General features: G+C 47.4%; 1 protein-coding gene across 2 annotated transcripts in view; it reads left to right on the plus strand.

Annotated features, from left to right (window-relative positions):
- The window catches only part of slc35f3b (solute carrier family 35 member F3b), a 36,212-nt gene that overhangs the window by 4,862 nt on the left and 4,373 nt on the right, over positions 1–26,977 (plus strand). Inside the window, exons 1-3 of one of the 2 annotated variants that reach the window (XM_066696978.1) lie at positions 16,397–16,629; positions 24,162–24,492; positions 26,373–26,592. In XM_066696978.1, coding sequence (XP_066553075.1) covers positions 16,554–16,629; positions 24,162–24,492; positions 26,373–26,592 — 627 coding nt within the window. In that variant the 5' untranslated portion in view covers positions 16,397–16,553. Of the gene's footprint in view, positions 1–16,396; positions 16,630–24,161; positions 24,493–26,372; positions 26,593–26,977 lie in introns of those variants that run through there. The other variant, XM_066696977.1, reaches the window with a different exon arrangement.

Genomic DNA, 26,977 nt, shown 5'->3' on the forward strand with positions numbered 1-26,977 from the left:
CACTTCTTTTGCAGCATCTCAGTGTTGGTGATTTTGAGGGATACAGATACTCACAGGGGGCACAGGGTTGTTGTTTTTTCCAGCTTAGCTGGACCGGCTCTGTCTTAGCTGTCTCTCACTGACCATTACTGCCTAGAAGAGCTGTGGTTCCCCAGGAACAGGGCTGCAGAGAACATTTTCCTTCTGTTAATGTCTTGTTCATTTATTACATCAAAGCTACTCTCTCAGATGTGAGCGTCTGCAGTTATTTTGGGGTTCTGTTTTGATGACAGAACTGAAGCAATATTTTTAGCCTGGACTGTCAGAGCTGCATTTAGGTTTGTACAGATGAATCCTGGAATTAAAGTTATTGGGTTTGGGTCCTTGAAATATTTTAATATCACCCCACCCACCTTCCCACCTCATAGAATACACAGAGGATGAGACAATACACCTGCAGTAACAATTTCATAAAGAAATGATAATTCATATAGATCTATGTTTTTGGTTAAAGTTATTTATGCTTCAGAAAACAGTTATGCAACGTTGTATTCATTATTAAAGGGGCTGGGGCCGTCTGCAGGGCAGATGTTTGTGTTTCCACTGCGGAGAGGGCAGGCAGAGGCTGGGGCTGGGCACATGTCAGACAGAGCGGGCTGGACACAGACCAGGGCTGTTTCTGTTTGGTCTTCTGTGGTTCACCAGGCAGCTCCTGTCCAGACTCTGTCCTGGTGTACTGGGCCAGCTGGGAGTTGCAGCCTGAGCAGCTCTGACCACATTTGTTCGGATCATATTTTCCAGCTGAGGAAAAGCCCTGATTTCCCTCCCCTGGAGTATCCGGGGGTGTTCAAGGATTGAAACGGAGCTCAGCAGCAGTCTTCACACCTGTGCCAGCCCAATTAAGGCCAGTAAAGGTCAAGGCAATTGCAGAGCTGACAGGGAGACGATGGCAGAGTAGAGAGGTTGTCATCAGGACTGGATTACACCGGAATCTCTTTGCCAGAAAATCTGTGAAACCAGCCTCCTTCCACTGAACACAAACTGAGTAAATAATTGATTCCATGCAGTTAAATGCTTGACTGTGCTTAACCTCGAATCCAGCTGTGTGATTCCGTGATGCACGAGGAAGGGGAAACATTATAATAAAGGGTTTTTTAGAATAAACTGGGGAGATTTTAAAACATTAATGTGAAGGAAAAGCCAAAACAGGCAGGCGAAACCCAGAGGGGAGAGAGATAAAAGCCAGGGAACAAAGAGATGGCATATTAATGAGCCAACCAGCTTAGTGCTGCTGACAGGAGCCTGTGTTTGTGCTCAGAGGCAGGTTTATTGTGTTTCAGAATCAGGAGAGGGCGGCAGCGGAGAGTCAAGTCTCTCGGAGCGAAGCAGGGGTTGCTGGGAATGGGGTTCCCTGGCTGTGCGGTGAAATAACAGGAGATCCCAGAGCAGGAAGGGTGCCGAGGTGCTGTGAGAGCCGGGTTCGAGCCGTGCCCTGCAGCAGAGCTGTGTACCTGTGGATGAGCAGCCCTGCAGCTGCCTGTCTTCCTATGCCCGTCGGGTACAGATTTGATTATGTACAGCAGTGAAGGAAATTCTGCTGCGTTTCCTTTTCTACTTTTTTTTTGTATTAGTTCAGCACTTCATTAAACCGCATTTCCCTGTTTCTGTGCTCCGTGGGATTAGGGCAAATTAAGCCTCAGTAGAGTTACAACCCCAAACACGCATGCACACACACACACTTCTCTTTTGTTCCATTATACCTCAGGTCAGTGCAACACTAACAGACTACAGCACTGTGACATCACGCTACGTTCCACCGAGAGAACATAAGGTGCCAGCAATTACAGTTAGTGCCATAACTGAGGAAAACCAAGGCAAAGCCCAGCTCTTGGAGCTGAAGGGTCTTCTCGGGGGCTGTGATCCCTCACGGCCACCAGCAGGGATGGAGCTCTGTGACCAGTCTCCAGTGACGAGGGCACACTGGTCTGAGCTCGTCCAGGCAGCAGCAGTGAGGGCAGGGCGGTCGGGCTGGGGGCATCGACTCTGCAGGGCAACACTTCCAGAGACGAGCAAACAACCACTCAACAATAGAGTACGACAGACCCAGTGCTGGTCAACTAGCAAACACAAAGACCGCAGCTTGCTAACACGAGCCCCGGAGCCACAGGCATCTCCCTACTCGGGTTTGCCTGTGCTGGGGTCCCACTGCTGACCATGATTCAAAGGGTCTGCTCCTGCTTTCTCTCTCCTAGGACACTCACTGATTGTGTTGAGAGGCGAGTGCTCAGTGGAGCGGAATCCTGCTGAGACTCTGACACACTAAATAGCACGAGGATATTTATTTATTTTCCTGCCAGAAAAGTTCTGTTTGAAAGGGAGCTGGAAGGAAAGGTCAGCTCTGACTGCAGAACAAAGTACAAAGAGCTGAATCTGTCAGATTGCAGGAGGAGACGGAGAGCGGGGAATGAGCCTGTTTGTGTTTGTGTGCTCAGAGTTATGCGTCAGGGCTCAGGATGATAGAGATCCAGTCACTTTCTTCTCCCAGCATCTCCCAAACCCTTTCAACATCCCTGAGAGCCAGACAATCTCTCTGAAAGGGTCTTCAAGGGCCCTTCTGTGGGAAGGTCCCTGCTCTCAGAATCAAAGGGCTGGCAGAGATGTTGCAACGGACCGGTGTGTCTGATTGTGTGACAATTATGAATGTTTCCACTTTCTGAACCTTATTCAGGTATAAACTGATCGATTTGTAAATGAACAGGGCTTTAAAAACCACCTTGTACCCCATGTCTCATTTTCCCCACTTCAGGAACTTGGAGTTGTGGAGAATTGGCTTCTGTCTGTCCGTGTGAGTTACACAAGGTCTTCATTAAGTATGCGCTGTGAAGGGACCAGATGTCCCTGTTTAGACTGGTTATTATTCATGACTTATTCATTATGCATGTCTGTCGGGGCGCTGACAGAGGTTTCCTGTCACAGAACCAAACTTTCCATCGCAGCCACGCTGGCGCGCACAGGAGCAGCTTGGGCCGGGAATGTTCTGTCCGTGTCAGAGCTCCGTGGGAGCGATCATTTGGATCATTTCCGGTTCTGACTGCCACCCCTTTCTGAGCAAACCGGGATTGAATATGAATTTTCTGTAGTACGCAGCATTGAAACACAGAGCTGGGACTCCTCTCCCAGCTCCACACTGAGTCCCACGTCTATGCTGATTACGATCCACACTGTTCCTCCACCGTATTGCCGTTTCGTACATCAGTCAACAGAGTGGTACCAACGCGTCTCCGCACCAGGCCGAGCAGGAGCCAGCTCCGATCTGTGCACCTGTCACCGTGACGGCCGGGAAAGCGGGGCTAGGGCAGCCGTCATCAGTGGGTGAGCAGTCGGAGCTAAACCAGATGAGACACAGCGTGGAGGGGAGGAGAGCGGCAGGGGGGCGCTCGGCACAGCGGAGCAGGTAATCTCTTCCTGCTGGGCACGAGAGCTGCAGTCAGTACTGAGGGACAGGAGACCATCCTGAAAAGGGCGTAGGACACTCTTTTCGGGTGGAGCCTCGTTATCATCCTCCTCATGCCCCGTCGACACAGTGCTGGCCTCTTCTGGCAGAGCCTGCATGTCTCTCGCCAGTCGGGAGCTGTCGCTGGGGCGCACACACCGCTTTACACAGCCTGCCTCTCGCCGGGCCTCTACACTGTCGCTGCGCTGCTGCTCTTGGTTCCTGTCGCTCTGCATCTCGGTTGTGGCCTGCGGTGGGGGCTCGTCACGGCCACCACGCTGCTTCTGGGCCGTCTCTCTCAAGGTCTTCCTCCAGCTGGGGTTTGTCACTGGCACTCGAACTGCACAAGGACAAGTCTTAGACAAGTTCTCCGTGGGGACGGCCAGTTGAACAGTTTCCCAGAGCTCCCTGGTGAACTCCCCATCTGTCTGCCAAAGGCTTTTGGCGGAGCCGGAATTTCATCCTCAGCCACCCTATCCAATCCTCGGGGGACCACCATGAGACGGCCCCCCTGCTGTCCCTCTCTTGTTGCACGTGGCAAAACCATTCTTTTCTTTCTTTTTCGGGTGGATAGCTGTATGGATTTTATCCCACTATGTTGACACCAGTGTAGTGTTTTGGACTGTTAGCTAGATGGGTTCACAACAAATAATCAAAGGGTTTAGTTTTACTTTATTTTGCAGAGCAACAGCATCTCAATGCAGCAATACTTCTTACTCCTTTTTTCTGTACCACTTCTCCCCAGTGGGAACCGGTGCACCCCTGTTGATGTCCTTGCGCTCCCTTAATCACAGCGCACCCTTTTCCCACGCGGGGTTAACCCCCTCCCCCAAACGCAGACAGACAGACATTCCCACACATCCACAGGCCCAGATCGCTACACTATGTATCAGTGTTGTGTTTGGTCACCTCCTCCCACACAGCTGGTGATTGTGAGCGCACAGGCAGGGCAGCTCAGTGCTAATGTGTGTGGGCTGTAGAGCTGCAGAGAGACGCTGAGTGGGAACTGGGCTCGACCACGCGGACGCCCTTCACCTCGCTTCCCTGCGCCTCTTGGGCTCCAGTGGGGCTCTGTGCAGCAGCCAACTGTGAGTGATTTGTTCTCTGCAGGGCTGAGTGAGACGGTCAGGGCTGCGGCTGAAGGATGAGAACAGAACAGGGAGATGCTGTTCATGTTGTCACTCCCCTCGTGGGATTAGTCACTGGAGTAGCAGTGTAGTGTAGTGTGATGTAGTGCAGCACAATGCAATTTGGTGCTGAGCTGAGTCTGTTCCAGTTTTCTGGTTTTCACTTTGGTTTTAGCTCTTCTCCTCTTCTAGTTACACAACTATTTCACAAAAAGTGCAGCTCATGAAATATTTTGAGGCAAAGAGATAAAACTCAGTTTTGTGTTGTTCCGGTGTTAAATAATTGCGCATGGTTAGAGTGCGGCGTGCAGCTTCTTGTGCAGCCAGCCTCGAGACCGAACCCTGGACTTGGCCCTGCTCTCTCCGGGCTGCATTATTGACGCTCAGGAGCTGGTGCCTCAGTGTGCCTCTGCTGTGTGTCACTTCTACCCCCTCCCCCCAGAATATTTTTGCACTTCTTCAGTGAAAACGTTTAGAATCGTGATTCAGAGTCGCTCACTGTGCCGAGCACTGGTGGCAGAAGGCAATTCATGTTGCTAAGAGAGTCAGCAGAGTGCTGGCAGGGCGTCTCTGGAGCGCAGAGCTGGAGGTGGACCTGCTGTGTCCACAGAGCACTGAAGAGACCCATGCTGTGGGCTCACTCCCCTGAGCGCAGAGAGCTCAATCTCATTCACTCTCCTGCACAGCGGCCCTCAGTCGTGTCCTGGCCACTGGCAGTAGGTCATTACCTGATTCAGACAGTTTAGGTTCATCCACAGCAGCACAGGGAGCCCGTGAGCTCCAGGGCACGAGGACCCAGGCCACAGTGAACCACATTTTGTCATGGAAATGCTACCCTGAGACAATACATTGTTTACGATGCAAGAGTGTGGTCACTCCTGTCTAAATACATACTGCAGGAGCTGTGCATGAGTGCAGGGAAGGAAAGTGCTTAACACTGTACCAAAAATGGATTGGGCAGTTAAAGTGGGAAGGAAGTAAACCGTTCCTTCACAGATGATCAGATTGCAGGGCTCAGTTTAATGAGATCCCAGACCCTGCTGTAGATAATGAGAGGAGAGTTTCTCAGCTCCTCACAGCTAATCATCCACTGAAGAGTCACTGTGCAGAGTAAGGGGCATCACAGGGAGCCTCGATTTATTTGATATTGTTTCATTAATTTGCTTTTCCAACATCTTGTGTGAATCGTAGGGCATTTACATAAGAACATAGTGTCCAATTGAGAGGAGGCCATTTGCCCCATACTGCTCATTTGGTGTCCATTAATAACTAAGTGATCAAGGATCCTATCCAGTCTGTTTTTGAATGTTCCCAAATTGTCTCTTCAGCCACATTGCTGGGAGTTTGTTCAGATTGTGACGCCTCTCTGTGTGAAGAAGTGTCTCCTGTTTTCTGTCTTGAATGCCTTGAAGCCCAATTTCCATTTGTGTCCCCGGGTGTGTGTGTCCCTGCTGATCTGGAAAAGCTCCTCTGGTTTGATGTGGTCGATGCCTTTCATGATTTTGAAGACTTGAATCAAGTCCTCACGTAGTCTCCTCTGTTCCAGGGTGAGAAGGTTCAGTTCCTCAGTCTCTCAGTAGGACATTCCCTTCAGACCTGGAATAAGTCTGGTTGCTCTCCTCTGAACTGCCTCTAGAGCAGCGATATCTTTCTTGAAGTGTGGAGCCCAGAACTGTCCACAGTATCCAGATGAGCTCTAACTAGTGCATTGTACAGTCTGAACATCACTGCCCTTGTTCTCAATTCTCCACTTTTGACAATATACCCTAACACTATGTTTGCCTTTTTTATTGCTTCCCCACATTCTTTGGATGGGGAGTCCACATAACAACTAACCAGGACCCTCTGAGCTTGTTCTGCCTCATGCAAGCTTTTTCTATAGCACCTTAATGCTTTAATAATCCTAAAAACATACAGAATGTTTTAAGTGGATATATTGGGCGTCCACAGGCACAGTGACAGGGCGGTGGGGTGGGCTCTGGCACCCAGTGAAGTAGCTGGGCTGGAGTGATGCGTTTCCTGGTGGAACAGCCTTCATCAAAGCTGACTTTGAGAAGCTGCTGAAAGTCATTCCTGGCCTGGAGGCTGCAGAGCTGCTTCGTGGTAGACGCACAAAGTCCACATGACTAAATGAACGTGGCTGAAAAGTGTTATTTGATTCTCCGTGGTGCAGTGATTGAATTAGCTGTAATCAGGCATCTGTACGTGCGTGTGTGTGCGTCAGTGTGTCATTGGAGATGGAGGTTGTTGAGATCTGTGGTCATTTGTGTGGTAGAGTAAGTGTGCTGTGTGATCCTGGAGCTGAAGGGGTTACAGTGCGGCAGCAGTTGTTTTGACAGGTGCTGTATAATGACTGTCCATTAGAGCAGTGCTGCTGATTCAGACGTGATTCACTCGCTGGCTTCATATACCCATGATTCAGACTAACTGAACTTTTATTCTCCCCATCATGCAATTATAACACTGACGAAGACTTCTGTGACCCGTCGTCCCGACTGGCTGCACCACGTTTAAAAGGCACAGATCTGCTGTGGACTGCCTGTGAGAATACATTTTAAATCACGTTTTTCAAGGTGCTGGTTGTAATCAACAATGAATGTCTCTGTTTATTCTAAGCTGTGGATTCAGCTGAAAGGTTCAACTGGATTGAAATAACAGTGTGGACTGGAAGTGTTCAAAAGCAAGTGTGTAGCGCCACCTGCTGCTAGGGAGCTTAAATGTCTTAAATGAATAAATATATAACAGTGATCAAATTAGAGCAACTTCACTGCCCACCTCACCTGCAGATCTGTGTTTTAATTTTATTTCAGTGGCCATTTTAAATGACCATTTGTTAGACTAATCTTAGCATTGCACAAAGTCACTCTTCTTACAGTGACCTGTGAGCTTATTATAATTATTTCAATGAAATGCAAGTAACTGTGGGTTGCCTGGGCATGAGCCAAATAAATCCACACTGATACTGTGCCTGCTCCTCCTCCGAATACTATTAAATAATAATGATGATGATGATGATGATGATGATGATGACAATAAAACGGAGAGCTCAGACGCCAGCAGATGGCAGTGGTGCCGTGCTGAACCTCAGTGCAAGGAGGGAGGTTTCACAGCTCTGTCCCTCACACCCCCACTCTGATGATAAAGCGCGTTTTCCTAAATGTCTGCGACTCTGTGTTGGAGGGATATCATACAGACTGTTCTCTGACTGAGTTATCAGGAGTGGCTCATTCAAAATCACACATCGTAATAGCTCTTTTTAAATACAAATCACAAAACAAAACCGTATGTACAAAAGAAATACAAATGCAAATGATGTACTTTCCAAACCAAGAAAAACATGTTGCCCCCATCTTGGGAATAGTAGTAGAACCGCACAAAGCCCCTAAGAAAGATGGCCTCTGTAATGGCCTCGTTGCCCTACAAAACATGGCCGCCTACATTCCCAGAGAAACAACCCCAGAGGTGAGTTCATGTCTTTTCTAGTGAGGGGAAGCTTTGCGACGCACTGGCCCGTATGAAAAGCGCGGGGTTGGTCCGTCTGCTGGTCAGTACCGCCATTGCGACGGTGGGGGGAGGAATCTGCGCATCCCAGTGCCTGTGGTCTGCAGTTCAGCGGTCATGAAAATGTCTGTGTACGTGACCACACATGCGTCATGAATCATGCTTAATCATGCATAAATCAAGTAACATAATGTCCGTTTATCTCTGTGGTCAATACAGAGGCTCAAGACTGCATGTTGAATGTAGGTCCGTGTATCTTCCGTCCATCCGTTTTTCGTTTCTGAATCGGAAAACCAGAAAACAACTTGTTTTTCTATTTGTATTTCTGACTTTCATCAGGGACATTAAAAACAAAACAATCAAGTCGTTTTCTATTTTTAAGTATCAAATACAAAAACAGATTTAGACTCTTTTCCCCATTTTTTTTATATTACGTTTTGCTACAAAATATTAGAAATTTGACACTGTCTATTTTAAATTTTAATAATTTTAAATGTCTATTTTTGAATTTCCGCATTGTCTTTGCTCCGGAAGTATAACCGCAGCAGCGCCGGTGTAGATTAATCAGTCCCCACCCCTTCTGGTTCCGGTATAGAAACCGTTCCCACCCTTTCCGGTTTCGACGCAAAGCTGCGCATGCGTATTTGTAACCTCGAAATCTCTTATGAGCAAACTTCATTTCCCAGCAGCAACTGCGTTTTGACCTCGAAACTCCGGGAATACATTAGATTAATGGAAGGAAACTGCGCTTACGTTTTAAAGTAGAATAATAATTTCTCGGCGATAAAGTGGATGCTGATTATTAAATAAGATGTAATGCTATTTGTATTTGTAAAACGAAGTTTTTTTTATAATCGAATTTAAAATTAAGTTATACGTGATGTGACCTTTAATATTAATGAATTACAGAATCAAATAGCCTCCATTGTTTTCTTTAATGAAGTGCAGTAATGCATGCAATGGCATAGAACATATTGTATGTAATACATGTAACTAGTGGTGTGAACATGTTAAATTCAAATCATCCACATTATTTTCTATATTGTTAATTTAATAGATTAAATATTGTTTTTCATTGGGCCACATTTCTATAAATTCTGATGCTGAATTATTTGTGTATTATGCAACATAATCAAACTTTTTTTTTAACCAGTTATGTACAAATAAATATACGATCGATTTTTGTAGTGTCTGTATTTTATAGAAAGTCTACATATGACTGCATGAAATAGTGCAGCGTTGTACAGTATTTTGACAGAGTATTATCTTTATTCATCTTGATATGAATTACTTATTAATTAAATGCATCATCCGTGACACGCATATCAAACCATAGTTTGCTATGTTATTAAGGAGCATAGGATTAGGGATTTCAGAAGAAAATTGGCTCCTCATTGGGGGGAATTCAGGAGTAGCATCTGGCAACCCTGCGACCATAGCATAGCCTCTCTTAGGAAATGACTACATGACAAATTGCTGCCAACTTGTATAGGAATTTGAAAAAGGTGTCTCCTCTTTTGTCACATGTACAGTTAAACTCTAGATCGCTAGCTATGTGAAATGAATGTGTGAGATGATGGAGGAGAAGAATAATAATAATAGCATAATAATAATAGTATTGTAACCAGGGGTCTCAAACTCAGTTCCTGGAGGGCCGTGTGTATGTTTTGCTTCTAACAGACTCCTCAAAAACTTAATTGGTCTAATTGTTTACAATTTCATATGGCCTATAGTCAAGTTACATGTATTTCCTATTCATATGTGTGGATGTGGTTGTGTGATGATCCCAGTGATGCAGATACAGAGTAAAGCCTGCACTGTGTGTATCAGACAGATGTGCTTGTGCTGCTGGGAGAGTGATGGTTTATATAACAGAGGGCACAAGAAGACTGTATTCTGGGAAGTGGAGAGAGACGGAGGTGCTTTTATAAACAAGAATAGGGATTGTGTTGAAGAGGCAAATGTATTAGAAAGACATGATTAAGCAACTGGACAATTGGTGTACTTTAAAGATTTTTATTTAAATACAGTTTCTACAGTGCTGGGGCTGATTGTACCATAATATCTATCGCTAAATCTATGTCTAACTCGCTATCTGTACGTCTATCTACGTACCTCTCTTTCCGTCTCAATAAATGCAGTCTGTAGGGTCCGCTACTCCGTCTCCTCTCTATAACCCTCGGATCTGAGGTGGTTCAGACCTCTTCTGAGCATGATGGGGGTTTGATACACTGACACGTATCCCACACCAATTCGACACTCAGCTGCTGCTGTGACGCAGCGACGCTTCGTTTGCACTGCTCACGTGGTTTCTGGCAAGGTGTCACAAGACTTTGATGCACTGTGTCGAAACATTGTGCTTGGGAAGTGTCGGTACTGCATCATGAAGCTGCTTCGGGCGTAACATCACTAGATGACAGTGCAATTGGAAGTGATACATTGATATTGGGGGCCATTGTGCTTTTATTTGCTTATGGAAAGGGACAGGTGAGGGGATGTGTGTTGATTTGTACAAAATATAAAACTGAAAACTATAAACTCTCAGAATAGCTATAAACAGTTTTCACACTGACTCTCACAATCTCCCCGTGATCTCGCAGATCTCTCTTGCCACAGAGTGACCCCATGCATTCACAATTTTAGTTTTTTCCACCTCGTTTGTATAACCTGAGTCAGCTGTGTGTGACGCATAGTGGAGCAGGTTTCGTTCAATATCATGTGACTAAGTGTTTAGAAACCCAGGATCACCTGACCAGAAGAGTTTTTGGAATGTTGTTCCGATGTTGGAAGTGTCAAAAGATTGGGACAGTATCGAGGGCCGAGCAGCCCATCATTAATTAACAGTCCTAAAAGACATTCTTACGCACAATAAAATCATACCTTGTCTACCAGAGCTGCGGCCCCTCTGTGATGATATCTGGAGATGAACAATAGTCACTCCAATTCCAGTTGTACCTGACAGGCCTTCCTTTTATTGCTGTTGGACGGTGGCCATTAGTCTCCACTCATAGTGAAGCTCTCGAGACAGCACACGTGTCAGGCTGGTGTCAGGATGCATACTGCCCTCTGGAACGCAGGCAGGCAGGTGTCTTCAGCTCTTGTGTCTGCCGCAAACAAGGACAGTGAGCAATGGCAACATACGAAGCCCCTGAAAGACCTGTCTCTCATGGATTGTTTCTCTCGCTCTCTCTCCCTGGGGTGAGCAGCGAGAGCTCGGGGAGAGTATAACTCAAGTGAGAGGTTAACAGGATGTGAAGTATAAATCATGCCAGGAATTCAAACGTTTATCCATGAGCCTGTAGCTCTGAGATCCATCACGATCGGACTAACCTGCTTTTATAAGCAGGACAGTAAACCCCCAGAGCTGCTCAGCTGCTGCACGGGGTTGTACTGCACGACCACAGCCAGGGTGCTCCCACTGCACTCCACCTTCACTGTAGCAAAGGCTGGCCACACACCTGCAGTAATTTTGCCAAATAAAATGAAAATAAAGTGTATTTGCAGTAAAGAGAAATAATCCTCCAAACACTGATTGTACACAATTGAAATGAGTGAATGAATACACAGTACATGTGAATATAATACCCTCAAAGCTGTGCTCTGAATGTCCCATTGTGCTCGAGGAGCATTCACATCGGAGACTGTAGTGGGTGTCCTGTGAGAGCCAGGAGCCGCCTGTGAGCACACGCTGTTGTATCGCACATTAGAGAACTGTACTGACGGTGTAGACACTTGCTGATCTGAATGCTAACGCCCTTAAATTGAATAACATTCAAGCTGTTCATGTTGCTCCTCTGCAGTGTTTTGAGACGCAGACACCAGGTTGTGTGGGAAGGTGTTGCGCAGTGTCGATGGCTCTAGTCTCCTGCTGTGTTGAGCTGGAGGCACAGATCACAGGTGTAGATGTAGAACCTTCTCATTATGTTTGAAATGAGGGCCAGGAATTTGACAGAAAGGGTCCGTTGTTGACATTTGTAGGTGAACACAGAGGAGCACAAGAACCCAGCTAGACTTTGTAACCCACTGCGCTGCCTCTCACGCCCATCACATTTCAGATTAATATAATCCGAGGGGTGCCTTGTGAGTGTGCGCCGGGGATCAAGCCAAGTAAAAGTTTCTGTTGGCGAAGGGAGGAGAGGCTGAGTTAGATGACATGAATGCTAATGGCACCGAATGTCATGGAGTAAAGCGTGCCAGTGTGCGGCTGTGACTCCAGGGGATAAGATCTGGAGATAAAGTCACTGCTGAGTCACATTCTGGGTAAATTAGGCTGGCAGTTTGCATCCGTATCAGTCTGGGAGAATTAAAGTGAGTGAGTTGCAGTACACCCTAGTGTCTCCCTCCTGTCTCGCGGGTTGGGTCGAGGGGTAGATTGGACTGGACTCCGATACTTTCTTATACTTACACAGTATTTAAAATATCTAAAAGACTTCGTCATTGCCTCACATTGTTAAAGCTTTAATGACTAAATGCTTGCCGTTAATAAGCTGTTCAATTATTTCTTTTACTGGCAATAAGGGTGTGCTTCCATTCTCTATTGGTCCGGCGACATTTGCGCTGCTTTCTGGGAGGAATCCTGTTTGGGAAGCGTTTATAAAGTGCTGTATTGGTCCCGGGACACACCTGCTGTAAAGTTTGCCTGGAATAATTGCAGTAGGAGAAGCAAGTTCATCTGTGTGTGGCTAGGCTGCCAGTTTGTGCAGTTAACACACACTATCACCCCATTAACCACGGGACATGTAGGATATGATGTCAGTTTTTTCCTAACCTCATATGCTACAGTAGCTTCCTGGCCGCTTTTCAGATATCTGTCTGTCTTCAGTGGACTTATCCCCCCTGGCCTTCTGAGATGGGTAAACTGGGTGAAGCCATGCTGATGTACTGGGTGCACAATCCAACAGGACCAGGCACTGGATAGGCATGAAGTACGGCAGTGAAATAGCAGAGGCACTGAAGATCAATATTAAGAGTAATAAGAGGTGATGACCCTGTGCTGTAATTGACCACAGTTTTGAGACCAGTACCAGTAGCTGATCGCTTTTCATGATTTTTAATTGACATTTGGAGACAATAGTCCAAAGGGCTCAGCATATTCTGTAATCAATGAGCAATCTGTAGATTGTCAGGTCATTGAATTGATAGGTACAATTAATTAACTGTTAAAGTGCTGGCAGTTTAATGTCCCATGTGTTGTATTTCTGCAGCCTGGTATGTGCCGTGTATGTCCAGGCTCCACCCCCACACTGGTCCTCCTCTGTGTGTGTCCCGTTCTCTCTCTCTGACGGAGGGCAGCCCATCTGCAGACCCTCCCTCCGCTGTAGCCTCACCCGAGGCACTGTCCACTGTCTCATCTATCACAGTATTACTAATCTAACTCCCTGACAGGATGAGGAAGTCCGGGCTTATTGGCAGCAGCTCTGCTTCATTAGTGAGACGAGGGAGACTCCATTATCCCGAAACCCTCCTGTGTGTTGTTTCCACTGATTGTGAATGCTATTGCTGACTGCTATAAATCACTGTGGACGCTCCCAGTGCCGCTGAGCACCGCGCCGCATCTCTGTGCTGCACTCGGGATAATTAAACTGCTCTCGGATGTCGTCGTGGTAGAGGAGCCAAACCACGATGAGACCGCTGAAAGCTTCGGAGTGGGTTTTTAGGACAGACGCTGATGATGCCATGGAGAAATGAGAGAGAAAAATCTCCTGGAAAGAGAGATGTGGCTTTAACTTCTGCTTTCTGACAAGACCGGTGAGAATCGTGGATGGAAGCAGATGATGCTTGTTTTGATCAGTATTGTCTTTCTGAGAGTGGTGGGACCATGAGGTGCAGCTGTGTGAATGAGAAGAACAGGGCTGTGGGGGGGGGTGCCATTGATCTCCCCCAAGATCCCGTCGATAACAGTGAGCCACTTGTCTCCGTCTCCATCGGATTTATTCCAGGAGTGCCTGTCGATATTAAAGCCAGCCACAAATCCACACTGCATTATCTCAAAGCCCATTTTTGACTGATGCCGGTTAAAATAGAGTAAAGTGTAGTGTACCATGGTACAAACTTGGTAAAGTGTAGTGTACGGTGTTAAAGTGTGGTAGGTGTACTATGGTGTAGTACACTAAGGTCTCTGCTAAATTAAGTCCCTATCATGCGGTTATGCCTGTGTTTTATTGGGTTATGTGTGGTATGTATGACCACATGACTCTCTTCAGGGGATTCATGTGATTTCTCTCATTTCTCCATGGCATCATCAGCGTCTGTCCTGAGAACCCACTCCGAAGCTTTCAGCGGTCTCATCGTGGTTTGGCTCCTCTACCACGATGACATCCGAGAGCAGTTTATTATCCCGAGTGCAGCACAGAGACGCGGCTCGGTGCTCAGTGGCACTGGGAGCGTCCACAGTGATTTATAGCAGTCAGCAACAACATTCACAATCAGACTACCGACAGGACAGGACTGTCGCGTAGTGGGAGTTTATATAGAGTACAGCAGGGTTATTACTCCGCTGGGGCCCCATGACATGGAGGAACTAAATTAATAATACAAAGGTATTAAATAATCAGTTAATCAGTTATCATATTGTTCTGAATTAATAATAATAAGACAGGAGAGGCTTCCGGAGTCCGATGGGAGTCTGTAGCTGCACTAGTTAAAGCAGGCAGGGGAGGGTCTGGCTGAGTGACAGCGCACAGCGGCCTATAGGCAGCTTTGTTCGAAAAATCGTTCACGAGTTCCCATGGATGGTAACGACAGTGTCCCACCCCCCTCTGGGTAGTAGTCTGGAGTTAAGATAACTTCTGTTTCTGGAGTGCAGAGAACAAGCAGATACAGGATATGGGCCACAGATGAGATTGTGACACATTTTGACCCAGTTTGACACTGCTTTTCTATTCTGCAGTAAAGTGCGGTAAACTATGGTGAAAACAGTCACGTGTGATGTGGTGTTCTGTGGTAAACAAACCCATACATATTATATTTTGAAATTGACCACAGGAATCAAGTCAATATCTGATTTGTTATTTCCCCTTCATTTCTTTTCCCCCCCAGGATAGAGTCAGTGCTTAAGACAGAGAGCCCTTCCTTTCACCGCAGTAAATTATTGATGGTCCCAGGCTCAGCCACTCAGCCAGCGCTCAAACAGTGCAGCAGCTCCGTCTGCATGGACCAGCAAGGCAATCTCTGTGACATTCACATCCGGGGACATTCACAATTTTAGTGACCGTTTCCATTTGTTATTGGTCCATAACAAACGACTTGTAACAGAATGAATAATCTCTTCACAGAGCACAGTGGACTTGCCCTTTAAAAGAAACGCACTGCCCTGTGGAAGCAGGTCCTCTACCCATGCCAGCCTGCAGATGCTCTGATAGGCTGCTCAGGAGACTGTGCTCAGGCTGCACTGACTGATTCTGAGCTGCTAAACAGGGGTATTTACTCACCAAGGACAATGTAGTACGTTAGGACTATCTTCTAAACAATAGCAGGTAGAGCTATGATCCCATGTCACTGTGCTATTGCACCAGTTCTGCTCAGAGTCAGCTGAGCTCTCCTAAGTGGCTGCGCTCTGAAGAGACTACATCCTTGCAGAGCTGTTTAATGTAAGACGCCTGCTGTCAGTGCCTGTGGGCAGCTGCTCCTCCTGTCTCTGCTCTCTGTAGACACGTCTCCACTCTTAAAGAGGTGCAGGTAGAGCCTGGGGATCTTACAGCGGGGTGTGCACCGAGGCTTTGCCCGTCCATGCCCGCAGTCAGACGCTGTTCTTCCAGAGCTGCTCATTAGCCTCCATGCTACATGACAGATGAAACCAGGGAAATTCCTGCCGTCTCCACAAACAACCTGCGTTATCGATCTGTTGCCTCCAGGTACCGAACTCCTTTGCGCATTCTAGTGATATCACAACAGACATCATTACACTGATACAGCATCCACTTTATTTCTGCAGCATGTTGGACAATGCGCTCGCTTTCGTTCATTTGTTTAATTCTCTAGCATCGTCTCTTGCATTGTTTTTACACTTCAATCAATGCCACATGAGTGTTTGTGTATGTTGAGGTGTGCATGTATGTGAGTGTACCTGCGACCGTCAGCACGCGTGTTCAGGCAGAGCCGCAGTGCTGTGGGGGGTCGGGGGGTCCCCGCTGTCCCCGCTGTCCGACAGCGCATCGCTCTCCCGGTGTCCCCCGAGTCCCCCCGGGGATGTAGGGGGTCGCTTAGCCGGCTGCCCTGGCAGGGGTGTGTTTGAGAGAGAGAGGCGCAGGGAGGGGTGTGCTGAGCGCTGGTGACGTTGCCGAATTGCAGCAGTGGTGATGGGAGGCTGACAGATCAGCATTGCGAGGCTGCTGCAGAGAGGGGCAACCGAGGGAGAGACGAGTGGAAAGGGGGAGAAGAAGCACAGCATCTGCTGCGACACCGGCTTCAGGGATGTAGTCGACCGGGCAGAGCTCCGCTTCACCGAGCTCGCCATGAAGAAACACTCCGCCCGGGTGGCGCCGCTGTCTGCCTGCAACAGCCCGGTGCTCACCTTGACCAAAGTGGAGGGTAAGCGGGGTTTGGGATGGGGACCGCAGCGCCCAGCCTGCTTAATGGACAGTAGGGGGTTTCCTTTGCGATTGCCTTGTGCCGGGATGCTGCAGCTGCGGGGGGCCGGTGTCTGGGGAGATGCACCGCCGTGTTGCGGGGCGCCGTGCTGGGGGCCGTGCGGGAGAGCCGCTGCGGGATGCTCGGGGAACTTTATTGCGGCGATTGGAAATACTGAACCCATGACGGTCATGTTGAGGACAAAGTGTCTGTAATGGATGTGAAGCCGGTCTTAACCCGCACTGGGGACAGCAGCAGAGCCTCTCCAATGTACTGCTCTTCTCTTGCATCTTTATAAAGCCTTAGGTTCCCAACATAACTACACAGTAGTAGGCGTTTTACTTAATGAAACAGCTATGGCAATGTATTCGTTTTTAATGTTAAACTTAATAAATCAACAATAAAGAATAATCTTTTGGTAGATAAATTAGTATTAGTATCCATTGGTGTAGAGATTATTCCTTGGCACACAGGCTAATGGTAATGCAGAGAAGATCCTTTTTAGTTTTGTTTGACTCTGCAGGTGAGGGCTCAGTGAAATCTGATATATGTATTGTTTGCCTTTCAAAACATGTAAGCACACAATAATATATGTGGAGATTAATGGAAGCTTTTCACCTTAACAAGCGACACACATCACACAATTATGCTTTGCAGTGGGGTAGCCCCACTCTCCCACTGCTTTATTTTGCTGTGAATGACTTGTTATTGTGAGAATTTCTAGTATTGATCAGCAACTATTTTTGATGTGGATAAGGTCAAGACTCTTGGTTTGGATTTAGGCAGTGAAGATGGATTTAAGCAGAAGTCTGCTTTAGGGACCTGTTCCTCTCCTGTTCTCTAGCACAGATCCTGTGATCTTGTGATCCTGTCTCTGCACTGGACAGAGCTGGGGGCCCGTTCTGTCTTTGGTGTACTTCAGAGCTCAGAGGGGAGGAGGCGAATGCAGAGCTCTGGTGATTGTGTGTCTGGTGCTCAGCTGGATGCCAGCAGCTCCTGCTGTACTGCAGGTGTCAGGAATCATGTGTGGAAAGCACATCTGTTTTAACACACCTGATTTCTCCCACCTGCATGTGTTTCTGTTGGCAGAACTGCAGAGAGCAAAGAGGATGAATTCACATGTAGCTAATGATACACTGGCTATAAACATTTCATTACACTAGCAACACACACTGTACATGTTTACCATCTCAATTCTTAAGCTGCATCTTGTCTTCCATGCTTAGATTACCATTACATTTCCTGAAATGTTTACATGCTGTATGAACGGTCATCTCTGACGTGTGACGTGAAACATTGCATTGCTGTTGCATCGTTATATAGTCTAAGGACCCATACTGGCTTTGTTTATCTGAATCCTGCTTTTGTTGCATCAAGAAATGCACGCTGAAGCAATCCTGTGCCCAGAGATGTTTTAAAGACAGTAACAAATGGATATTTTGGTAACCAGTACTGCAGGTTTATTGTTCCTCTACGTATGTTTAATATACATATATGTGCTTGAGTGCCTGAGTATAGGTTAATGTCTTACTGTGTACAGTGTGTTGTCTCTCAGTAGAAAGGTACCAGTTTGATTCAATGCGTATAAGAGGACTGTAACAGAGTGCTCACAAGCTTGTCTCTTTTAATTTCATTTAATGTAATGTCCTTTGGGATTTCGATTCTGTAACACTAGGAGTCTGGTGTGTGGAGCTGCTTAAACACTTACGATACTCTCCAGGGAATGATCTTGTTTCAGGGGCTTCCCTGCTCTGCAGCAGACGTATCTAATGGTGTTACAGTTCCGCACATCACGCACAGGCAGACAGCGCTGTTTACACACACTGTGCACACACACCGGAGAGGCTATTACGTTGACATGGGGTAATGTGGGGCTTAAGCTGCCCTTTGCTGCATTGATTTAATCATATGAATCAGTGTGGCTGTTTGTCATCAGGTGTGTGTTTTCACTGCAGTTCGTAAACATGGGCGTTCACGTGTTCCCCTATTGAAGGGGGCTATTCCTGTGTCAGCCGCCTTCCTCCTGCTGTAGTGAGCAGAGAGGTATCTGTGTTGGGCTCTGCCTTAATAAGGATGGCCCTGGATCACTCTGACCTCCTTAACCCTAGTCCTCTCTCTGTGAACAGCCCGGGTGTGTTCAGGGTGTTATTGACTGTGTGCGCAGTGTGATTGGGTCATTGCCGCAGGGCCTGGGGACAGGAGATGAAAAGAAAACGAAGAAAAAAAGCAGAAAATGCATCGCACGTCCTGCTGTGCGGAGGCAGGTGTCTCCCTATTCGCTGTGCAGCTCCTCAGTCGTTCTCACCACGGTTTCCCCATCACACAGGCAATTGGTATCCTTTGTAACACCCTGATATTTGCAGTGCGAAGAGATGGACATGTTTGAGCCACCTCGTTCCAACTGGGTTACGCCTCACGTTGAGTTATCAGGATGAAAATGTCTTTATCACAAGGTGCTTGGGGACTGAAATAAACAGGACTGTTTGCTTGGATTCAATGGCGACCAGCCGATCTTTGAACTGTTTTTCTCCGAATCTGACCGGCTTCGTGTGGTTATCAGGGGATTTGTTTACTCTGTAACAAGAATAGACACTTGGCAATTATTTACTTAGTAGCTCTAGATTTTAATTAACATTTTCCAAAGCTAGCGTAGTGATGTAGTAATCAATCCAGGAGTCATATTTACTGCAGATGTTTAAACAGCTGTGCCCTGCGATGGTTATTGTTATTTATTCCTTAGAGGTTTAGTAGCTTTCAATCCTGTGTCATATTTTAATGATCTGGTGTCTGAGTGTGGCGTATCGGCCCCTGGACATCATCAGGAGCTCCAGGTCTCTCACGGCTTCCTCGGGCTTGTTTCCTCCCCTGGTGTTGCTCGTGTCTTCTTGCCAGACGCCCCTGCAGACCTGTCTGCTCACTAACGCGTGTGTTTGTGTCTTTGATTGGCAGGCTGACCCAGTGTGCTGTCAGAGATGGCACACTTTCGTATCCTGAATTCATCCAGCATCTGACAGTACTTAGTAGATTGCTAGCAGATTGAATGTATTTTAATGTGTTACATCTGTTTAAAATACACAACTGTTTGAACAAATGCAATATGAGGAATAATAACCAGAAAATCACATGTAAAATCCGTGCGCAGGGTGGCGCAGTGTGACAGGGCCCGTCCCTCCGCATCAGTAGCTGCTTTAGTAACACAGGACTGTTCCCCCCCACCCTGCTAGCGAGGAGGATGACCACATGGGCGGGTCACTCTGCTCTCTCCTCTGCCAGGGCCGAGAAACCCGAGGTCAGTTCCAGTTTAGCAACAGAAGCTGGGTTTTATTGGACTGTATTCACATGGCAGCACAGCCTTTCTAGTGGCCGGGCAATGTCATGCCAAGGTGACAGGGTTACCAGTCAGAGCACAGACCCACACGCTGCACATCCTAGTGTCGCCCTGTCAGGGCCGAGTGGTCGGCCACCCTGGAACTGGTACCCTTCACCAGCTCGCCCCAAAACACCTGAATATCCGAGAGAAGCAGAAATCCTCTCGGCGTGGGATGCTTACCTACGAGATGAGAGTGTTGATGAAATGTAATTGTGTTTTATGTTTGTAAGTAAATACAGCTGAAATAGCCTGCATGTGAATATTTTCACAAAGAATCAATCCTTTGTTGATGTGTCACTGCAACACCGCCATCGTCCAGTAGGAGTTACACAACCTGTTCAATCATACAGGTGTAAGTCATCCTCTCTTTCTGCATTTTGTTCAACAATGAACAATGGGAGTCGTTTGCTGTTGCTGGATAAAACCAATCTCCCTGATCACAATATCTGAACAGCAGTCCGACACGCCAACGTGACATTTCAGTGTTTTTCTGGAGCCGATGGCTGCTGTTGTTCTGCCACAGTGCCCAGTGTGTTTGCAGCTGCCACATGTGTGTTTCACTGAGATCACCCCAGCCCTGTTTACACAGTAAGTGTGCAAGGAGTGCGTCACTGCCCTACAGGCACACCTGCACACAAAGGCACCCAGAACTCACTTAAATAAATATACATATACATTAATTAGTGTGTTGCTTTTTCTGTCTCCTCGTTTCACCTGTCACAGCTGTGTGTACCGAGGGGGAGGGCAGTTAACAAACTTACTGAAGATTCTACAGCGACCTTATTATATTCAATCCTGCTTGCATTAGTTTCAGAATGCAATGAGATGTGAAGATTGTGAAAATGTTTGTACAGACTAATGTCAGGGGGCTGTAGTGTTTCTGTTCTGCTCTTAATGTACAGTGCACCTCATGAACCTCTGGATGTGAGAGAGCTCACAGGATCAATACTCAAGACAGTACCGGCAGGAGCCCAGCAGGTGCAGCTCAGCACAGCAGTAAAACCGATAGGGGGTTTCGGCCTGCAGTAATCGATTATTGATGGGCTGTGAATAACACAATTCTTTGCTGAGTAGTCAGTCAGAAGCCGATCGAAGCCGGGGGACGACCAGTAAAGGGCTTGTCAGGCGCCTTCAGCTAAACAGAACGGATCGCTGTAACATCCTCCTAATCTGTGTAAACACAGGAGTGTGTGCTCAGAATGGGAATGACAGGCCGATGCTCCGTGAATCGGAAAAGCAGCAGCAGCCTGATTTGCAGCCGCAGCAGGTAATCTGCAATGCAGAAGGGGGAGGCGAATACAAACGCAGGGCGAGGAACTGCACCGCTACACCACACGGTACACCATGGAGAAAAGCATGCAGATATGCATGAACGAGGACCTAGTGAGACCCAGTATAGATAATTTCTAAGCTGGAAAACAGAATGATTCCATATGCGATTGGCTGGGAGGGTTTCTCTGGGAAGAGAGGATGCATTTGGTAGACTCTCAAACGGGAGATCTGAGTATTTAGTGAGTGATTTGAAACCTGTGTGTCAGCTGTCTTAATTACTGGCCAGGCTTAGAGAAGAGGTTCTGGGGTTGAGAGGAGTCTCTGTCAGTGAGGGTGGGCTTATGCAGCTGACACAGCCCCCTCGGGCCTCGACAAACCTCCAGCAGTGTCCATAACACAGCCCTGCTTGAGCTGCGCACCTCAGACCTCTCCTTGCATTGCTTGTGTTTGAGTATCTCTGCTTCAGTACCACAGAAAAGCCATGTGCCTGTTTCTCTGGGTCAATAACTGCATTGTCTCGACTGTGAACCCAATTAGTGAGTAGAAAAAGAACGGGGTACTTCATTAATTAGACAGAGCTGTCCTGGGGGAGTGGGAGCTACTCCACAGCATGCGTACCTGGCACCTGCTCTCATGGCACCAACTGAGACTCACACATGCCCCCCCAGCACGTGACCCCTGGACACCTACAGCCCACCTCGGCCCACAAAGCTTTGAGTAAGAACGTTGCTTTTGTGCTCAACAGGGGTGGGATTCTTAAATGTATAAAACCTTTTTACATGTTTGTTTTGTTTTGTTTTTGGCTTTGGTGGAGGTCAGAAGAAATGAGTGGGAAAGCCTGAGCACAGAGACTGAGATAGCCAGCGTGCGGCCGAGAGTCCGTGAAGATGAATGGGAAGCGAAGGCAATAAGCGCCCGTCTCCCTGCAGCAGATGTTTACTGGTGGAAAACCATTTACAGAGCAGCTTTTTTTAATAAGACTCTGTGATGGAGAGAAGGAAGATAAATGAGAGCGGGAGGTTCAGCAGTAAATTATATCACTCCTCACCGTGATCTGCAAGACCCTAGCGGTGATGTTAGATCAGATAAGCTGTGTATTACGGGGCTGCCCTTCGGCTGTGATGTGATTGTGGTTTGCGCTGCGATGCTCATGCGGGGAGGTGAGCAGTGCTGTGTGCGTGCAGTGGCCAGTTTAAATGTTGTCAGAGGGTTTAAACTGTTTAAGCGGTGTTGACAGAGTTCGCTGACGGTGCCAGCTCTGCGGTTTCACTGCTGGGATCCAGGGTGCATGTTTGAATGGTATTACTAGAGTCTCTGGGAAACACACCAGCTCCTGTTGGAAACTGTGCATCTCTTTGCAAAGACCGAAGCACAAAACGGACATTGGTCAGTGGTCTTTTTGGCTGGCCGGCCGAAGCCTGACTTCAGCAGTTTGTGCGTCACTGTCAGTGTGGGCTGGAGAGTCTCGCTGTCGCTGGAGAGGGATATGTAGGATGCTGTGATCTCAATGCAGTACTTCTCTTCGCAAATGGTGTCGTCACTAAGCTCGAGAGCACAGCGTTATTCTACTGTGCAAATGGCAACCATTTTTCTCCTCAATGTCAAATAAAGATGAGAACAAATGCAGTAAATTCTTCCATTTATTGAATGATTTATATCTACGGTCTGACACAGTCAGAGTTAAATACAGTCAAACGGAAAGAATAATAATAAAGAATTTGTGTTAATCTGTAAGAACGATCATGATTTATTAGTTTCCCTCCACCCCTCTCTCTCTGTGAGTGGTTTAGACTGATCTGTGTGGGCTAATGCAAGACAAGAACCCACAGTGAGAGAAAATGGATCATGCCCTGGAGATGCACACAGGCCACTGCCCCAGAGCTCAGTGCTGTTCGCCGGGAGTGTGTTGTCTGATTGATGGCAGTGAAACATTGTTGGGTGGATCAGTAAACAAATATTCAGATTTCCTGCTGTACGGCTGCCACTGCAAGATACAAGGAGTATCTGTCAGCGAGTATCACTGAAGACTCTTAGTGTAAGCTTCTGAGATGGCAATGAAGCAGGAATTATTTTTCTGTAATCTGTTTCCCACTTTAATATGACTTTATAATATTAGCCACAGGGAGAGGTGCTTAAATATTGAGTGGTTATTTTCCAGAATCAAAATGATCGTCTCAGGCGTTCTTCTCCCTTCATGCAGCAGCAGAATATCAGTGTTATTTTACAATTTATTTAAAAGAAACAGTAGAAATATTCATGTGAAAGAGTGGCAGGGGTAATTTTTATTACTTATTTATTTATATCCCCTCAGTCCCCTCTTATAAAATATTATAGTCCGAGCTGGGGAATCGCCACACCCACAGCCCTCACTGAGACCAGATTGCCACTCAGTAGTGTAATTGATGAGAACATGGGCACTGAACCCGGCCATCGTCTGCGTTAGGAGTCTCTCAGTGGAAGTGTATGAGCAGCCTGTTGCAAGTCATGCAGAACTGAAATCCAGATGTGGGGGGGGCTGAGAGAGAGCCGCAGCGACTGTGCTTTTAAAAGCCCGGGTGGCAGACCCTGCTAAGAGCTCACTGCGTGACACTCGACACAAGCACAGGAAAGCCAGCCAGGCATATTATTATTATGACTTAAAAGGTGTACAATAGTGCAGTGCAATCAACTAACACTGCGCTATATTAGTGCATATTACTATATATGTGTTAATATTGCTATATTATTGTGAGCACAGAAGCACAGAGTGAAACGCCGGTAAATAATGTAAAACACAGATGTGTGTGTCTGTGTGAGTGTTTCCCTGGGCCGGCCAGGGTCCCGTGTGTCTGACTTGTGCTGTGTCTTTCAGGAGATGAGCGCCCGCGAGAGAACCCGGCCCCTGTGGACGCCCAGCCGGCACCCGCGGGGGAGGGTGGCGGGCGGAGGAGGCTGCTGCACTGCTGTCTGCACGTGTCGGCTGCCCAGGCCCGCAAGGCGCTGTGGGGCGTGGCCATGGTGCTGTGCGTCTGCTCGTCCTGGACCGGCTCCACCCAGCTGGCCAAGCTCACCTTCACGCAGTACGACGCGCCCTTCACCCTCACCTGGTTTGCCACAAACTGGAACTCTCTGTTCTTCCCCCTGTACTATGTCGGACACCTGTACAAGGCCCCCGAGAGACAGTCTCCCAAGCAGAGATACAGGTAAGCTTGCGTTCGCAGTCGTTCCACTGATGGTGATGTTTTGATACCGATGAAGTGGTTGGATTCCTAGGAGACTGTGTGTCCTTTCCGGCACTAGACCCTGCAGACCAGGCAGGTTATTGGACAGGCTGTCTGCTGATGAATCCCTGGGCTGAACCCTTCCTCTGAACCCCTGGTGAAAAGCCAGTCCTCATACTTCAGATCAGTGTAACTTTGACGGCAGTAATATTGTCTCTCCTGCACTCCACTCTGCTTGGTGTTAGCTGCCCTGGGTTCATTATCTGTTGAGCTCTGAATTGACCTTCACTCGTATGTAGCTTTAAATTAAGCGCTTAACTGCATGACAGGTAAATTAATGATGAGCTGCAAATGGGTTTTAACATAAGCATTTACTCATGAAGAAATGGAGAGTTCATCAACTGATTGTGTGTGCAGAGCAGTTTTGCTGAGTAAAGAAAATGTCAGGAAGACTGATTCTCTGTGATCCTTTGAGAAACAGCTTGATGGGGTTTAAGTCATTCATCCTACATTAGGTGACGATGGACGACTCAGCCTCTAGATGAGAAACCTGGACCATAGAAGCTGTAGGCTGCAAACAATAGCACTGTCCCCCGGTGCTGCAGTGTGGGGGGCTGCGTGGCGCTCTGGCTGCAGAGTGCTTGTGGTTTGGCAGAGACCGAGGCGGCTGACTAGCTGGAGGTGGAGAAGTGGGGATGAATAACAATGAGGAGCAAAGCCGAGAGAACATCACAACGACGTGCTTGGTAAACAGAGACCACTCTGGCCCCATCTAAGTCTCTGAGAGCCCGCCAGCACCACAGACGCAGTATCGTCAGCACAAGCTGCGGTCACTGCGGTCAGAAGGTACACGGGACATCCTGAGCTGGCCGCACCTGAAGGATGTTTCACCTCTAAAGCACAATAGAAGCGATTTCATATTTACTAAAATAAGTGTGTGCTGGGATTCGGGGACACACACCGGGTGCTGCAGGAGGGAAATTAAGTTCAGACAGAGCCAGGCAAACCACAGAGCGGGAGGAGACGTTTGACAGGTGGACAGGTGGACAAACAGGGCAGTGAGGGCGCAGGAATGCAGGACAGGAATGGATGACTTTGCCAAGTCTTGGCTCCTCCACATGTTTTAATATTGCATGCAGTAAATGTCCAATTTATAATGATGTGCAATCCCATGTAAACACAAAAAAAGAGAGAAAAAATAATAAATAAGTCCCAGTGCAGCCGTGTGTCTGTAACTTGGCAGCGACTCGGTTGACGTGAGGAGTAGGACATGCTCCAGGATCTAAGGCTGGTTAAAAAAGTTAAAACCGTCCTCAAAACACGGCCATTCATCTGCTGGTTCAGGTATCAATGGAGGGCAGAGCTCGGGGGTGCACTTGCACTAATGGAGACAGAGTTCAATACAATGTACTGGAGGTTTCAAATTGCTTGTAAGTTCATGCATTTGAATTTCTGAAAAGGTTATTTATGTAAAGATAGCATAGCAAATCAAATTAATGAATATGTAAGAGAGTATTGATCTGCTTTGGAAAACAAGAGCTGTAGAGACTTTCAGAATAATAATAATAATAAGGATTTGAACCCACAACCTTCTGGTTATAAGTCAGGAAGGTTGTGGGTTCAAATCCCAGGTGGGCAGTGCTGTTGTACCCTTGAGCAAGGTACTTCACTTAGATTGCTCTAGTAAAAATGCCCAGCTGTATAAATGGGTACAAATGTAAGTCGCTCTGGATAAGAGCGTCTGCTAAATGACAAATAATGTAATGTAATGTAATGTCTTGCAGCACACCGTCCTGCCTGGCTGTGAGTTCTGCTCATTGCTCCTGTCTCTGATCGCTGGCTGCTGCTCTTGTCTTCTCCAGGGAATGCTGCAGGTTTTTTGGTGACGATGGGTTGACAGTGAAGGTGTTCTTCACCAAAGCCGCCCCCTTTGGACTCCTGTGGACGTTAACGAACTACCTGTACCTGCAAGCGCTGAGGAAGATAAACACCACGGACGTGTCGGCGCTGTTCTGCTGCAACAAGGCGTTCGTGTTCCTGCTCTCGTGGATCGTGCTCCGGGACCGGTTCATGGGTGTCAGGGTAAGTGGCTGGTTTTAGGGTTTACTGGGGCCGCGGGGCCCAGCCGTCTCCGTGCTCTGTCTACTTTATTCACCAGGCTGAAAACGAAACAAAATTGTATTTAAAAAAGAGCTGCAACGTGGGGGATTGGGGTCAGAACTGATTCCAAATGGAAAATGTGAATTGATGTGTGTTCCGGTCTGGTGTCTTTTGTACATGAGCAGCTCGGAGAGAGAGAGAGAGACACGGCACTGTGGGAGTTGTGCATTTTATTGATCAGAAAGTGCCCTTGAATTCTACTTTCATTCAAACCGGCACGAGAAACAAGGCGTCAGAAGTGAATTAACAGTGGGCAGCTCAAACTGATTGTCATCGCTGATTAGACCTGCAATAGGATGCAGAATGA

This window comes from Amia ocellicauda, chromosome 23, assembly GCF_036373705.1.
Source record: "Amia ocellicauda isolate fAmiCal2 chromosome 23, fAmiCal2.hap1, whole genome shotgun sequence".
Lineage (NCBI taxonomy): Eukaryota > Metazoa > Chordata > Actinopteri > Amiiformes > Amiidae > Amia > Amia ocellicauda.